The sequence below is a fragment of the Bufo bufo genome, chromosome 6, assembly GCF_905171765.1.
Source record: "Bufo bufo chromosome 6, aBufBuf1.1, whole genome shotgun sequence".
NCBI lineage: Eukaryota > Metazoa > Chordata > Amphibia > Anura > Bufonidae > Bufo > Bufo bufo.
Genome location: NC_053394.1, coordinates 104731888 through 104746753, shown reverse-complemented (window position 1 = coordinate 104746753; position 14866 = coordinate 104731888). Strand labels below are relative to the sequence as shown.

Here is a 14866-nt window from a genome sequence, read left to right as displayed (position 1 = left end):
GTAAGTAAGTGTGGTTGCCTTCACTAAACAGGGCTTTTCATGCGCTTTATTCTGGTGATGAGGCCACAGGGTCTCCACGATGCAACCATCAGCCAGTACAGGAGACACTGAAGTGCTATAGAAACAGGGAGACAGCACACAATTTGAGTGATGTCAAATTGGTGCAGGTTTTATTTAGCGCTCCAATGTCAACTTTGGTGACCTTTCGAACAAGGAAGCTTTCAAGCTATAAGGCCCCTTTCACACGAGCGATTTTTCCGCGCGGGTGCAATCCGTGAGGTGAACGCATTGCACCCGCACTGAATCCTGACCCATTCATTTCAATGGGGCTGTGTACATGAGCAGTGATTTTCACGCATCACTTGTGCGTTGCGTGAAAATCGCAGCATGTTCTATATTCTGTGTTTTTCACGCAACGCAGGCCCTATAGAAATGAATGGGGCTGCGTGAAAATCGAGTGCATCCGCAAGCAAGTGTGGATGCGGTGCGATTTTCACGCATGGTTGCTAAGGAGACGAGGGATGAGCGACCTGGGACCCCATTTGCTTTATTATTTTTCATTATAACATGGTTATAATGGAAAATAATAGCATTCTTTAATACAGAATGCAAAGTCCAATGTCAATTGAGGGTTAAAAAATAATAAAAACCTTACTCACCTCATCCACTTTTTTGAAGGACCTGCAAAAGGACCTTCGCTGACCTCATCGCGCTCACCATGTGGTGAGCACGGTGACGTCAGCGCAGGTCCTGTTGAATGAAGATAAAAGGTGAAGCTAACATATGAGATAGACTCATTACATGCAGAGCGAGATATTTCAAGCCTTTATTTGTTATAATTTGGATGATTATGGCTTACAGCTTATGAAACCCCAAAGTCACAATCTCAGGTCCCCTTTGCTCAGGGGGTATGGATTAATTAGCTGACTAGAGTGTGACACTTTGAGCCGAGAATACTGAACCTTTTCACAATATTCAAATTTTAAGTTGCATTACTGAAATAAATGAACTTTTGCACGATATTAAAAATTTTCGAGTTTCACCTGTATGTCCTACTCTGAGATGCTGCAGAGCCGGGCACGGGGAGAAGTGTCTGTTGTGCAGGTTCCCTCTGGTTTCTCTTGTGCCATATTTGGATTCGGGAAGGAATCCCTCACCCTATCCCCCACAGCTGATCGGTGTCAGACCCCCATTAATCTGATATTGATGACCTATGCTGAGGATAGCTCATCAATATCTAAGTCCTGAAAAACCCCTTTAATATACTTCTTAAAGGACATGCCCCCATTGTCTGATAGGTGCGAGTCCCCCCGTTGGGACCCGCAGCTACAATGAGAACGGATCGGGGAAATGAACGGAGGGCACACTCTGCATGTGCAGCCGCCCTCCATTCATTTCTATGGGGCCGCTGAAAATAGCCGAGCGCTGGCTCAGATATTTTCGTCTGCCCCATAGAAAAAAATATATGGGAGCAGCGCTTGGTGGTGGACGGACCCCGGGAAATCCGAGGTCCTCCAGCCACAGCTCTCCCGCTCCGTTCTCGTTGTAGGTGCGGGTCCCAGATGTGGACGGGGTGGACTTCCGGCAGCACACGAGTGCAAACGTTAGTACGGATCCGGCAGGCTCTTCCCCTGCCAGACAAGCCTAATGCCAGTGTGAAAGAAGCCTTAGATGACGGCAGGGACATAGCTTAAGGAACCTGCTGCCTAAGGGGGCCAGGAGATATCAGTATTATAAATGACAAGTGGGAGACTTTGCTGCAAATTTTGCAGCGGTGCTCAGGAACTTCAAGATGCACCTCTGCATGACAGCATTTCAAGTGATTGGTTGTCTATGTAATAGGTAGACTGGACAGGTCATCCAGACTGAGAGCCATGTCCACAGTCCTAGTAGGTATATGGAGAGGGGTTGTCCAGAGGAGACAACTGATTTAATACCAGTGGATTCCATACTTCCAGTTAGAGTGGTGAGAACAATGGAAAGTTTCACTGCTTTGTCTCTAGGGGGACATCCAAATCATAGGTATACTTTGTTAGTCTAAGCATATAGAATGCATTTCCATAAATTCACATGCACCAGATGGCAGAACTCATGCAGAGAACAGACGGAACACAGCTCAGGCAGTGGAGCACAGCAACAGTTTATGTTGGTTCTACCAACTATGGTTTGGTTGTAAGTAGGGGTGTATTAAAGCTACAGTATAAGGAACAGAACATGGGTCTAATAGTTACTATCCATGATTTAAAGGGGCTGCCTAGGAGTTTTCAAGGGTGTACAGGGGCATATACAGTAAAAGAAAAAATAAAGCTTCACTCACCTGCTACAGGTCCTGCCGTTCCAGCGCTGCAGGTCCAGTCTACTGCTCATGTGGTCTTGTGCTGCCCATGCTGTAGTGATCACTGAGGCCAGTAAGGCTTCAGTCTAGACCAGGGATCAGCTGCTGTGAAACTACAACTCCCAGCATACATACTTTTTTAGCTATTCTTGTAACTCCCCTATAAGTGAAAGGAGGATTCTGGAAGTTGTAGTTTCAGAACACCTGGAGTGTCGGAGGTTGCTGATCCCTGGTCTAGACAATGCTCTGTGATATGAATCCATCAGAAACAGAAACCTTTCACCTGATGAGCTAAGTCTGTCAGTGCAGGGGCCCCGCCGCCATGTGGCTTTCTGCTGTGGCTCATACAAGGAGGTCATAGGTCAGACACCCCCTCTAGGATGCCCATATGGACACTATTTTGCAGACAAGAATAGGCATTTCTTTAATAAGGTCTGTGGAAAGTGCAGGACGGGTATGGCCATGTGAATGTAGCCTTAAAACCAGATGGTGCCACACATTTTTTAGAATCTGTTTTTATTTTCTGATTGTAGATTTGTTTTTTAAAGTCTATACCCTCAACATGATTTTGTGGGTGGCCATCTTGCCTGAGCTGTTGATAACAGCATTTATAGATATGCTTTACAGCAGCCCCATCGGCCATAGACACAATGGACAGGAGGGGACCTCATTAACTCGTATAGGAGAGTTTTCTAGGCATGTTCTGTGACCTGTGCTGAGGTCACTGTACAGGGAGGGGGAGTAGATAAGCTGTGATTCATTTAACTCGGTCTCGCGGTTAATAGTGAGGTGTCTTTGGGTGGAGAGAGAAGTGTAGGAGATCAATGGACACACAATAGCAGATGGATGCAGAGTCACTGCACACGCACCACTGATACCTCGGTACACTGGGAGGACTGGGAAATGTGCCTGGCTAACGTCAAAGCCTCAATTCGCATGGCTGCAAACTCTAATTCCTCCTACTCCAGGAAAAGGACAAGCCAAAGAGAAATGCACTTAATAATCATGACACAGTGGAGTAAAACAAAGGTGAACAGAAGAGGGGAACAGACAGAGGCACACGAGGGATCAGAGGTCAGACAGAATGGGGCACCAGAGGAGGAAGACAAGGGATTATGCAAAACGGGACGAACGTTACTAAAGCAATGTTCTACGTCTGTACTACATATCCCATGGTGCTCTCTTCGTCACTACAGCACAGAGCTTCATGGGAAATATAGGGCAGACACAGCTGGAAAGTGTACCAAAGAAATTAGCAAACAAACCTGTAGTTTCTGTGCAAAGGCTTGTGGGTTCTTCTCGGCTAAATCTGGTTCCAGGTAGCTCAGTTGGCCACAGAGTGCAGTGTGGTGGGAAATCCGGGATAGTAAGGCCTCAGATGCCACATAGTCGTCCTCAGGGGAGCCCTGCCATCAAGTAATACAAATTTGTGAACGTTATTTTACAGCACAGGGGTAACTATAAAATACTTGTCAAAATACTTTATTTTTTTTTATAGCAGATGACACCAAGCTATGTAGTACTGTGTTGTCTATGGAAGATGTCCATAAACTACAAGCTGACTTGGACACTCTGAGTGTTTGGGCATCAACTTGGCAAATGAGGTTCAATGTGGATAAATGTAAAATGATGCATCTGGGTAGTAATAATCTCTGTGCATCATATGTCCTAGGGGATATAACACTGGGAGAGTTGTTTGACATTATCCACAGGATAGGGGATAACTATTAGATCAGTGGGGTCCCAGAGGTAGGAGCCCCACTGATCTTATAGTTATCCCCTATCCTGTGGGTAGCGTCAAACAACCGTAATACCCTTTTAATCTATGATCTACAAGTACACCAAAATCCTTCTCTATAAGTGACTCTCCCAGTGTTATATCCCCTAGGACATATGATGCACGGAGATTATTACTACCCAGATGCATAACTTTACATTTATCCACAGGATAGGGGATAACTATTAGATCAGTGGTGCTCCTACCTCTGGGACCCCCACTGATCACGAGAACGGGGTCCCCGTAGCCCCTCTGAAATGAACCGAGAGGCCGGTCGCACATGCTCGTGGCCTCTCCATTAATTTTAATGGCAGTTCTGGAGATAGCCAAGTACAGCGCTCCAATATCTCCAGAATTCCCATGAAAATTAATGGTGCAGTCGCACAAATGCCCGCATGGTCGCTCTGTTCATTTCATGGGGGCTGCATGGGGTACGGAGCCCCTGTTCTCATGATTGGTGAGGGTTCTAGTGGTAGGATCCTCACTGATCTAATAGTTATCCCCTATCCTGTGAATAGAGGATAACCTCAAACAACCAGAATACCCCTTTAAATAACAGCATACAATGTTAATCAGCTGCTTCTAAGGCTACCAGGATATTGGTGCGGCCTCATCTGGAACATGCAGTTTAGTTCTGGGCACCAGTCTATAGAAAGGATGCACTGCAGCTGAGAAAAGTACAGAGGAGAGCGACTAAACTAATACGGGGCATGGAGGAAACATTAAAATAATTAAATTTATTTAGTCTTGAGAAGAGACATTTAAGGGGAGACATAATTAACCTATACACATGCATAAATGGGCCATACAAAAAATACGGTGAAAAGCTATTCCATGTAAAATCCCCACAAAAGACAAGTCTGGAGAAGAAAAAGTTCAGTCTCCAAAGATGTCAAGTCTTCTTTACTGTAAGAAATGGGGAATAGTCTACCTCAAGATGTGGATCAGTGAGTAGTTTTAGAAAGGGCTTAGATGAATTCTTAAAAGTAAATAACATTAATACTTATGAAAATGTGTAGAAGTCTGGGCCCCACCCATCCCTTAATTGAATTTGATGGACATAAGTCTTTTTTCAACCGTATGTAACTATGTTACTCTCCCGGGAAGAAGGGGAGACCTCCTGGACTACTGGGAGAGTTGGGGTCCCACAGAAGTCTCCCAGAAATCGGCCCAGAATGAACTTTAACTGTGTGTGGCATTAAGATGCTACGTCATCAGACTCAGCCTGGCATTCAAACACATACTGAAAGGGTACGCCTAAGAAAAGGGACATAATCTGTGAAAAGGGGCTTGACAGAAACTTCTGACCTCCTATGTACCAGTATATAAAAGCATATGCTATAGGGGGTGCAAAGGTAACAGCTGGATTCAGGTCATAGTGCCTGAGAGGGCTAAAAGGCCCCTATCTCTCATAGGAGACATTGGCATTATAATTGGCACAAGCCAGATAGGAGGCCCCTGTTACAGATATGCTTTATGGCCCAGGAGTTTCAAAATTACAGTAAAATGAACCATGGACTCTAAACAACATCACATGGTTCCTACAGGTCCATATTATGGAGCCATAAGAACTCCAGTATTTGGTCTCTGGGAGTCCAACACCCGGGACCCACACCGATCATCTGTTTGAGAAGGCAACGGCGCTCGCAGTAACACCGCAGCCTTCTCTCAGCTTTCCCTAGGCCAGTGACAACACATTCATTGGTCACGTGGCCTAGGCACAGCTCAGCCCCATTGAAGTTAGGCCTCAGATCTGCTTCCGATCCACATGTTTTGTGGACGGGGGATCATGATGGGTGTAGGTCCCAATGGTCCCACCTGTTTAATATCTACTTCTAAATTCCTTGGAAATCCTCCACTCTAAGATTTTACCACACACTGTGTTCTTACCAGCTCCATCTTGCCACTCCCAAGCACTTCTGGCTCATCTTCTCTTTGCCGTGACCTCTCCACAGGTAGGCGTATGTTGTCTTGCATAATAGGGGGAGATCTTGAGATGGGCAACTGCACCGAGCACAGTTTAGGATCCATTTCCTCAAAGTTGGACCTAACAAGAAACCACAGGCAATTTCTAAAGAAACCGTACAACAGTTGTACTAATTCCGCTCTTAGCTAAACCCATCCTCCATAGCAGAACATGTGGTCACTCATTTGCAAGACAAATATCAGTACTCCAGAAGCTGCTCAGCATTCTTGCAATACTTACTCTGTATCTAGAGTGCAGGAGTCTGGTGTTTTTCCTTGGCTATCCACGGATGCCTCAAACATGAGGTACATGGACTGAGTCTGAGGCATGTCACGGATCTAGGGAGATATTACAATAGCAAGGTGAGACCAAGCCAAGCTTCGTAAATGCAGACTACGTTCCACACCCAGTATGTCATCCTTCTTCAAAACCACTCACCGGGGTGGACTGCTAGGTTTTAATTATACACTAGTCAATACATAGTAAGGCGGACTGTACAGAAGAACTTCAAAAGATTTCTGCGTAAGGGACATTATTTATAACGCCAGGTGACAGATTTACGGTGTAGACGAGCGGGTTCGTTACTTCCTGTTTTTGTCTAATCTGCTCAAGGACAACTTGGTTCTTATACAATGCTCTGGGAGTGCTCATGGGAATAGATTAGGGCTGGGCAATTATGCGAAAAAATGAAAATCACGATTAATTGAACATGTAACCTCGAATTCGATTATTGGATGACTATTTAGGGGTGTGGCATGGGGTGTAACTTGGGGCGTGGCTTAGCACAGGCGTTAAACGACACCAATGTATATCCCAGGCAGGGAAGGCTGCATACTAGGCTGGGGCTGGCTGGATTCCTACTGGCTGCTTGCATCTCCCCTCCACCTCCAGACCAGAGCTGTGGAGGAAGTAGGGAAGCCACCCCTCTCCCACCTATGATTGGACTAGTGTTGGAGCGATTCTACCTGGCCTGCATCTCTGGAGCAATATCATTGGCGGCCCGGCGCTTGGTGTGGTTGTAAGTGTCTAATGACTCCATATTTGCAGTGCTTGGCTTCTTACCCTGGCGCTAGAATGTGCTTCTCGTTCCCGGAGGCAGCAGGAATGATGGGCCAGCACTTGTAAGAGAGCGCACGCTGTAAGTACGCAGTTTAAAAAGGCCACAGGGCTGGGACTACCAGCAGAGGGAACGCTTACAGCCCCGAAGGGTTTTTCATTTTTCACTTCCTGCCTTTCTGGGGCGATAACTTTTTATTTTTTTTTGTTTACATAGCCAATTTTTAATACTCAAGAAAAACTTTGCTAAACATATTTTTTTCTTTTCTTCACCAAATTCTGACCCCTATAAACTTTGTTGTAGTTATATGTACTTTTCATTGATACAATTCTGGGGGGTCAGTCAGCACATCCCAATGCGCAGGGGCACGTTGCTATGGCTGAAAACAACACTGTAAAACAAAACATGCAATGCAACAGCTCTCTGCAAACCAAATAAAGTACAAAAATGCATAATAATTGCTAGTGCTATACTTATAAATTAGAGATGCTTGGCAAATCATTTTGTACAAAATTTGAGCCCGCCTGCCGCACGTCAAGGCGATCTCTGTAAGACGGGTTCCTAAATTCACTAAATTCTACCTGTTATATGCCATGACGGCTACCATACAATTCAGGGAGTGTAGGTTCCACATGCATGCTGGGCCTGCTTTAATTTCTGTCATCTTTGGTGCCAAAATGGCCTCCATTATGCAGCCAGCCACTAGCGCAGGGGCAACACGTGAGGTGCACGGTGGACCGATGAGGGGCCAAATAATAACACACAGTTCATCAGTTTACTCACGGTTAGCAGAAAGCCTCCCTGGGCTGGCAGCACAGTGTTGAGGTGGACAGCACGAAATCATCCGGGGCACGCTCTGTGGTAGGGAAGCATCAGCCAAGATGGTGGTTGAGGTGCCCTTGATGTTAGGGGTGCTTATTGCGGCTGAGTCCATTGATGTTTTTTGTCATGACGCCAGTACCGTTAATGGTGGTACAACCAATAGTGGTAATAATGAGGTAGACAGTGGTAAGATGCAACTCACAACTTTTACTGTTGATGACTTTGGTTGCAGCAGTACAAAATACAGTCTCTGGTTGGTATTAGAGTTAATTCTGCAGATCCACTGTTTCCAGGCTTTCTCAGGCTTGATTTGAGCTGTGGTTGGGGAGTACCTTATTCCAGTTGATGTGCTCAGTCCTATACCTTGTCCTTTCCCTCCAAGCTGAATATTGGGACAGGTAGCTACCCTGTTTCCCAGAAGTATGGTGTGGCTGCCGGAAGCTATAAGTCCTCAATAATGGCTGTTATCACCGATGAATCGTTAGGAAGCTTGTTTCTATTCCAGGGAGGCAAACTCTCTCCTACTGGTCAGGGATGCAAGTGTATAGTCCGGCCACAGAAGGAAAACACTCTTGTGCGCCTCACACCTTGGTACTACCTCATAGCGAAGTTGGCGCCACTCACTAATCTGTGATGTGGAGTCTTCACTCTGCATTCTCTCCCACTAATCTAATCTGATCTACTCAGATCTGCTCTAGACTCTGATACATTCTAAACCCTGATCTCCACTGACTAACCAGACCTGACCTAGGTATATATGTGTAATAAGTTTTATCCCCATCTAGTGGTGGGATGTATAAATTACACCTAATCTGCCTGGTAACAGGGATTTTGCAGGTAAATTAGTACAAAGTCACATAATACAGTTTTTAGAGTAAAAAGTGCTTTTAAGCAGTGCCCACACACGTGTAGTGGGACGCTGCAATTATATCCAAGGAATGCAGGTACCAACATGCATGCCGAGCCCACTCCATACCTCTCCTGGTGCCAAATGGCCACCAAAGAATGCAATGAGAGTCCACCCTATACCTCTCCTGGTGCCAAATGGCTTCCAGTGAATAAGGGGGACCAGGCTGAGCTATATACTCACACTAATTAAAATCAGCCTATGGGTCAGACGAGCTGGTCAGGAGTGCACGACTGAGGTGTCAGCCACACCACACATTTGGCACCAGGAGTGGTGGGGAGTGGGCTCGGCATGCATGTTGGTACCTGCCTTCCTTGGATATAATGAAGGCCATTTTGGCACCAAAGATGATAGAAATTAAAGCAGGCCCAGCATGCATGTGGAACCTACACTGCCTGAATTGTATGGTAGCCGTCATGGCACATAACAGGTAGAATTTAGTGTTAGGAACCCAGAGATCGCCTTGACATGCGGCAGACGGGCTCAAATAATTTTGTACAAAATGATTTGCCAAGCATCTCTAATTTATAAGTATAGCACTAGCAATTATTATGCATTTTTGTACTTTATTTGGTTTGCAGAGAGCTGTTGCATTGCATGTTTTGTTTTACAATTCTGGGATGTGTATAACTTTTTTGAGTGGTACCTTGGAACCGAACCAGAGTTCGGGAAATGTTTTTCTTCAGTAGAAATCAATTTATGAAGTTATTACCCGAAGTCTTTCAAGTCTTTGCGCAGTGTAAATCTCGCGCCGTTCAGTATTCGGCGCAGGCGCAGTGAGTGCTTCACTCACTGCGCCTGCGCCGAATACTGAATGGCACGGGATTTACACTGCACACAGGGCCGGAGGTAGGAGACCAACAATGCCTGGACCTGTCAATCTAGTGTAGCAAGGGGTGGTCAGAGGTGGGAGAACGGAGCCTCTAGGAGCAGGGGCAACGCCCCCCCCCCCCCCCCCCCCCCAGCTCCTAGAGGCTAATTGGCATATTATAAAAGTTTGTTTTTCTCAATAAAGGCTTCAGTTAGTGAGATGGCACTAATATAGTTATGTTCAGATGACATTAGCACATCGCTAATGTCAGCCAGCTTAATACACATTTTCTTAGGTGACAGAAACCCTTTAAAGTGCCATGAAAAATATTCTACATTTTTCAAACCAGCACCTAGATCTGAATACTTTTTTGACTTTATGTAATTAAACATTTAGTATAGCCACTGAGTTATTTGATTACATCGATCTGTATAGCGCCACCTCCTGTTTGCTCTTTTTCTTATTTCTTTGTCCTTCTCACTGAGATGGAAGCACACGCTCAGTTACATTCTTCAACTGCCTCCAGCTGCAGTAGAAAAGACACATCCCCTCAAAAAGTGCAAGCCCCCTAAGCTGCCAGCTTGAAAGAAGTCTAGCAGAGCAGTCGCAGCAATGGATAGGGTTATCTCTGGATCCACGTGAGGTACGGGGCTGGTTCTATCATTGTTAGAAAGAGATTGTCATGTCCTATATTTTCATTTTTTTTTTACATTAATCATAGGATAACACCTTTAAACTTCCAAAAGTCCAGTTTAATTACATTTATGCCTGGTTCACACCTGAGCGTTTTACAGAGCGTTCCTACGCGCTGTAAAACGCTCAACAGGCGAAAACCCATGTTTCCCTATGGGCATGGTTCTCACCTACGCGTTTTACACGCGTACGAACGTGCTGTAAAACGCCCTACGCCCAAAGAAGTACAGGAGCTTCTTTGGGGCGTATTGTCGCGCGTTCGCGCCCATAGACTTCAACGGGAACGCGGCAAAATGGACGTCTCCTCTGTTCATAAACACACAGGATAGGGTGGTGCTCCGACAGGAAGTCTCTTTCATTGGACACAGTGTAGACATGGCTGTTTTTCATTGGACGCCTCTGTGGTCAATAGAAAGAACGCGCGTACGACGCGCGTTTCCTATTTCCAAAAACGCGCTGTAATAAGCCCCGAAAACGTCCGACAAAAAAACGCGTAAAACGAGCGTATCAAATACGCTCAAGTGTGAACCAGGCCTTAGAGTAAATGATCTCCCCAACTGTAATGTACCCTCTGAATTGGACTTACCGGAGAACATTTTCCAGTCTTCTCCATGTATTCTATGCTGAATGAGCTTCCGTAATCTATATCTGAAAAATATATAAAATAATATCTCATCATCAATTGTAATCTATAGAATGTGCTTTTTGTCTAAACCGAGGGCCTACCCTCTCACTTAAATATTTCACCACAATATGAAATATTCTATATCTATTTAAAGCATGTTTACTGAGTGTTCAGTGGGGTTCTCAACACTTGGACCTCCACTGATATAACCCTTCATGTTCCTCTATGACTGCATGGACTTAGGTAGTCCTTACCTACAATAAATATCTAAGGCCCAGTCATGATCAGTACAGAAGTCTAAGAAAATTTTCCAAATTACATTTTGACTCTTCAGAGGCCAAGCCTGCTGATCTGCCCCATTCTTTACACTGCAGCTCTGCTTTTTCACATACACTGCTATGTAGCAGTCTCCCCTGGACATTAGTGCATGGAGAGCTGATTTCCATTACAGCAATACCAGAATGCTAATAAATTACAAGAGGTTTATTCTGTAAGTGCTCTTCATATACTAAGCCAAAAGCTCCTCGGTAAGCAGGGAGCCTGCGAATCCACTTTAACATTTCCAAAGAAATGACTGTGATCTGTATCCTCCATAATAATAATAATTCTATAATAATAATTAATAACAATAATAAAAATAGTGTATATTTTAGCAACATAATTGCTGATATAACAGAGTATTTAGGGGCTATCCAGTCATATGCCTCACGGTCGGTGAGATGTGTCATCTGTCTGCAGGAGGAACAGTATTCAGCCCAGGCACAAGGCCTGGTAGGGTTTTTTTTTAAGTAAGCAAATGAGGCCTAAGTGCACTGATGGTGGGTCCTAACGTGCACTTTAGCTCCTCCGCTCTGCAGACCTAGACCCTCCCTCCTCCTCTACCTAACTGACAGCGCCAGGTATTAGAATCATAGCCCAAGGAGACCAAGTATTCTGAAAGAGAATATGCGATCTGGACTCCCATCTTGCCAGTTCTTCTAAACGATATAAAGAGTCCACCTTTCCCGACCACTGTGAAAGTGTAGGTGGCGAGTCCGCCTTCCACAGTGTAGGAATCCTAATTCTAGTAGCGGCTAGGAGGTGTCTAGTTAATCTTAGTTTCCCCTTAGGGGTTTTGTTTGGGAAAAGGTGTAAGGCCTAGTTCACACGAACGTATGGCTTTTTCAGTGTTTTGCGGTCTGTTTTTCACGGATCCGTTGTTCCGTTTTTTGTTTCCGCTGTGTTTCCGTTTCTGTTCCGTTTTTCCGTATGGCATATACAGAATACAGTAATTACATAGAAAAAATTGGGCTGGGCATAACATTTTCAATAGATGGTTCAGCAAAAAACGGAACAGATACGGAAGACATACAGATGAATTTCCGTATGTGTTCCGTTTTTTTGGAGGACCCATTGACTTTAATTGAGCCACGGAACGTGATTTGCGGCCAAATATAGGACATGTTCTATCTTTCAACGGAACGGAAAAACGGAAATACGGAAACGAAATGCATACGGAACACATTCCGTTTTTTTTGCGGAACCATTGAAATGAATGGTTCCGTATACGGACCGTATACGGAACACAAAAAAACGGCCCGTACACTCGCAAAAAAAACATTTGTGTGAACTAGGCCTAAAATAGGCAGATCTCAGGTAGTAGGGGTTAAACCAGTGACTAAATTAATCAGTGCTAAAACAGACCTCGAGTATGAGGTGATGAGAGGGCAGGTCCACCATTAGTGGAAATACGTGCCCAAGTGCTGGTCACATCTCCAGCAGTTAGGGTTGTAGTTTGGATTATATTTGTGTAATCGCACTGGCGTGAGGTGCCATCTGGTCAATATTTTACAACCGCTCTCTTGCATTCTCACACATTTAGAGGTCTGTTTGGGTGCCAGAAATAGTTTTTGTAAATCTTCTTTTGAGAACTTTCTCTTAGGGTCCATTCACATGTCCATAAGTGTTTTGCGGATCAGCAAAACACGGACATGGCAATGTGCGTTCCGCAATTTGCGGACCGCACATCGACGGCACTATAATAGAAAATGCCTAACCTTGTCCGCAATTGCGGACAAGAATAGGACATGTTCTATTTTTTTTGCAGAACCGGAAGTGCTGATGCGGAAATGCGGATCCGGACAGCACACTATGTGCATCTTTTCCGTCCCCATTGGAAATGAATGGGTCCGCACCCATTCCGCTAAATTGCGTAGCGGATGCGGACCCATTTTGCGGACGTGTGAATGGAGCCTTAAGGTCGCACTCCCAGGCTCAGATTAAAGAGTGCTCGGGATCTATAGGTGGAGACAGGAGCAGCTTGCAGAGAGTCGAGACTACCTTTCTAGGTGTTTTTAATTGGGCAAGAAGGGATTTAAACCGTGTTGCAGGTCTACATAGGTCTTTAGATAATAGTAGCTGTTTGAAGGAGAGAATGAACTTGTTATATAGTAGCGGTGATAGAGATGGGCAGTTAAGTGATTTAGTGACTGTAGTGAGAGAAGGGATTGTGCCATCTATAATGAGGACGACGATAGTGGTATTGTTATACAGGCACGTTGAGGCCTAGAGTTCCTATAGGGTACATTTTTCATGGGATGCAGACATCGCTATCAGTGGTGGTATTGCCCTCTCACTCCCTCTCTTTTATTCATTGGATCACAGAACTGAGCCTTACCATAAAAAAAATGGCTATAATGAGATATTGATAAGCCAACACGCTTATGTTTCTGATGATGCCTTTCTTCTTGAACTGAAAACGCTGTTTTATCCCCTGCCGGCGCTTCTCCACACATGCCTGAAGTCACGGGGGCAGCGGCCTCCTTGCTTCAAGTCACGGTAACCGCGCCCCCTTCGCTGTGACTGACAGCGCTTATGCACGAGAGTTCGGCTGCCGAAATGCCGTCTGTCAGTCACAGCGAAGGGGCAGGGAAGGGGGCGCGGTTACCGTGACTTGAAGCGCCCTGGGCAGGGGATAAAACAACGTTTTCAGTACTTTTGCTGAATCTAACTTAAGGAAGAAAGGCATCATCAGAAACACGCTGCTCGCTACACGCAGGTACTGCTGGCGGCTTGGGATGGTTTTGGGAGGTGACAGGTTCCCTTTAAGTATGATTGGCTGAATCCTTATAGCCTTTGCTCAATGATGTCTTGATACCACTAGTTTTAATGCTTATGCTTGTATATTATCACTGTAATTTCATTTGGTAACCTGATTACTGCTGATGTTACTGCTATATATACTTAAAATGACAATAAAAAGAATTTTGAAAAGAAAAGAATCATCTCTTCAATCATGTGAGAGGGAATTGGGCGGCACTGCCTACATCCCAGGCAAAAATACATAGGCGTCCCTGTAACTCCGTGCAAGCATTATCGTGGCGCTCAAGCCAAACAGTATTCAATAATTCTCAGAGTTAGTATATAGCAACAGGCTGCACTCAGCAATGTAGAAAATGTACTCCTTTATTGTCTCCAACAACACCATATACATGAGGCAGGGGTGGAACAACTTCCTTTCAGTCAAACAAAGCAGCGACGGACGTTTCGCACACTCGCGCTTCCTCAGGCCACTGACATCATCGCGCTACTTGCGTGCTCCATTTAAATGTTGCTCAACAGGGTTGTCATAGTGACAACTAACGCTAACCCATCCCAACATATATTATAAAAGCTCATCAAAGCAAACAAATTAAAAACAAGAAAACACAATATATAGGCAGATCATCTTATTCATAAAAAGACACTAAGATCATTCTTATCATTAAGGCCTAACGGGCCCATTGCTCTGGAGCAAATAATCCTCCTTGCTTCCTTTTGTAGAAGTAGCCGATGTCTATCTCCCCCTTGTGGGGGGTTCGGGACATGCTCAATCCCTGAGAAACTGCAAAAGCT

The 14866-nt window shown here is 45.0% G+C and overlaps 1 protein-coding gene across 6 annotated transcripts in view; it reads right to left on the bottom strand.

The window, feature by feature from the left end:
* The window catches only part of TACC2 (transforming acidic coiled-coil containing protein 2), a 181915-nt gene that overhangs the window by 16813 nt on the left and 150236 nt on the right, over nt 1-14866 (bottom strand). For 4 of the 6 annotated variants that reach the window (XM_040438035.1, XM_040438034.1, XM_040438036.1 and 1 more), the window contains exons 12-16: nt 10955-11016; nt 6319-6416; nt 6003-6159; nt 3601-3741; nt 3214-3294 (exon numbers count right to left, since the gene is read on the bottom strand). In XM_040438035.1, coding sequence (XP_040293969.1) covers nt 3214-3294; nt 3601-3741; nt 6003-6159; nt 6319-6416; nt 10955-11016 — 539 coding nt within the window. The remainder of the gene's footprint in view (nt 1-3213; nt 3295-3600; nt 3742-6002; nt 6160-6318; nt 6417-10954; nt 11017-14866) is intronic. The other 2 variants (XM_040438038.1, XM_040438039.1) reach the window with 1 other exon arrangement.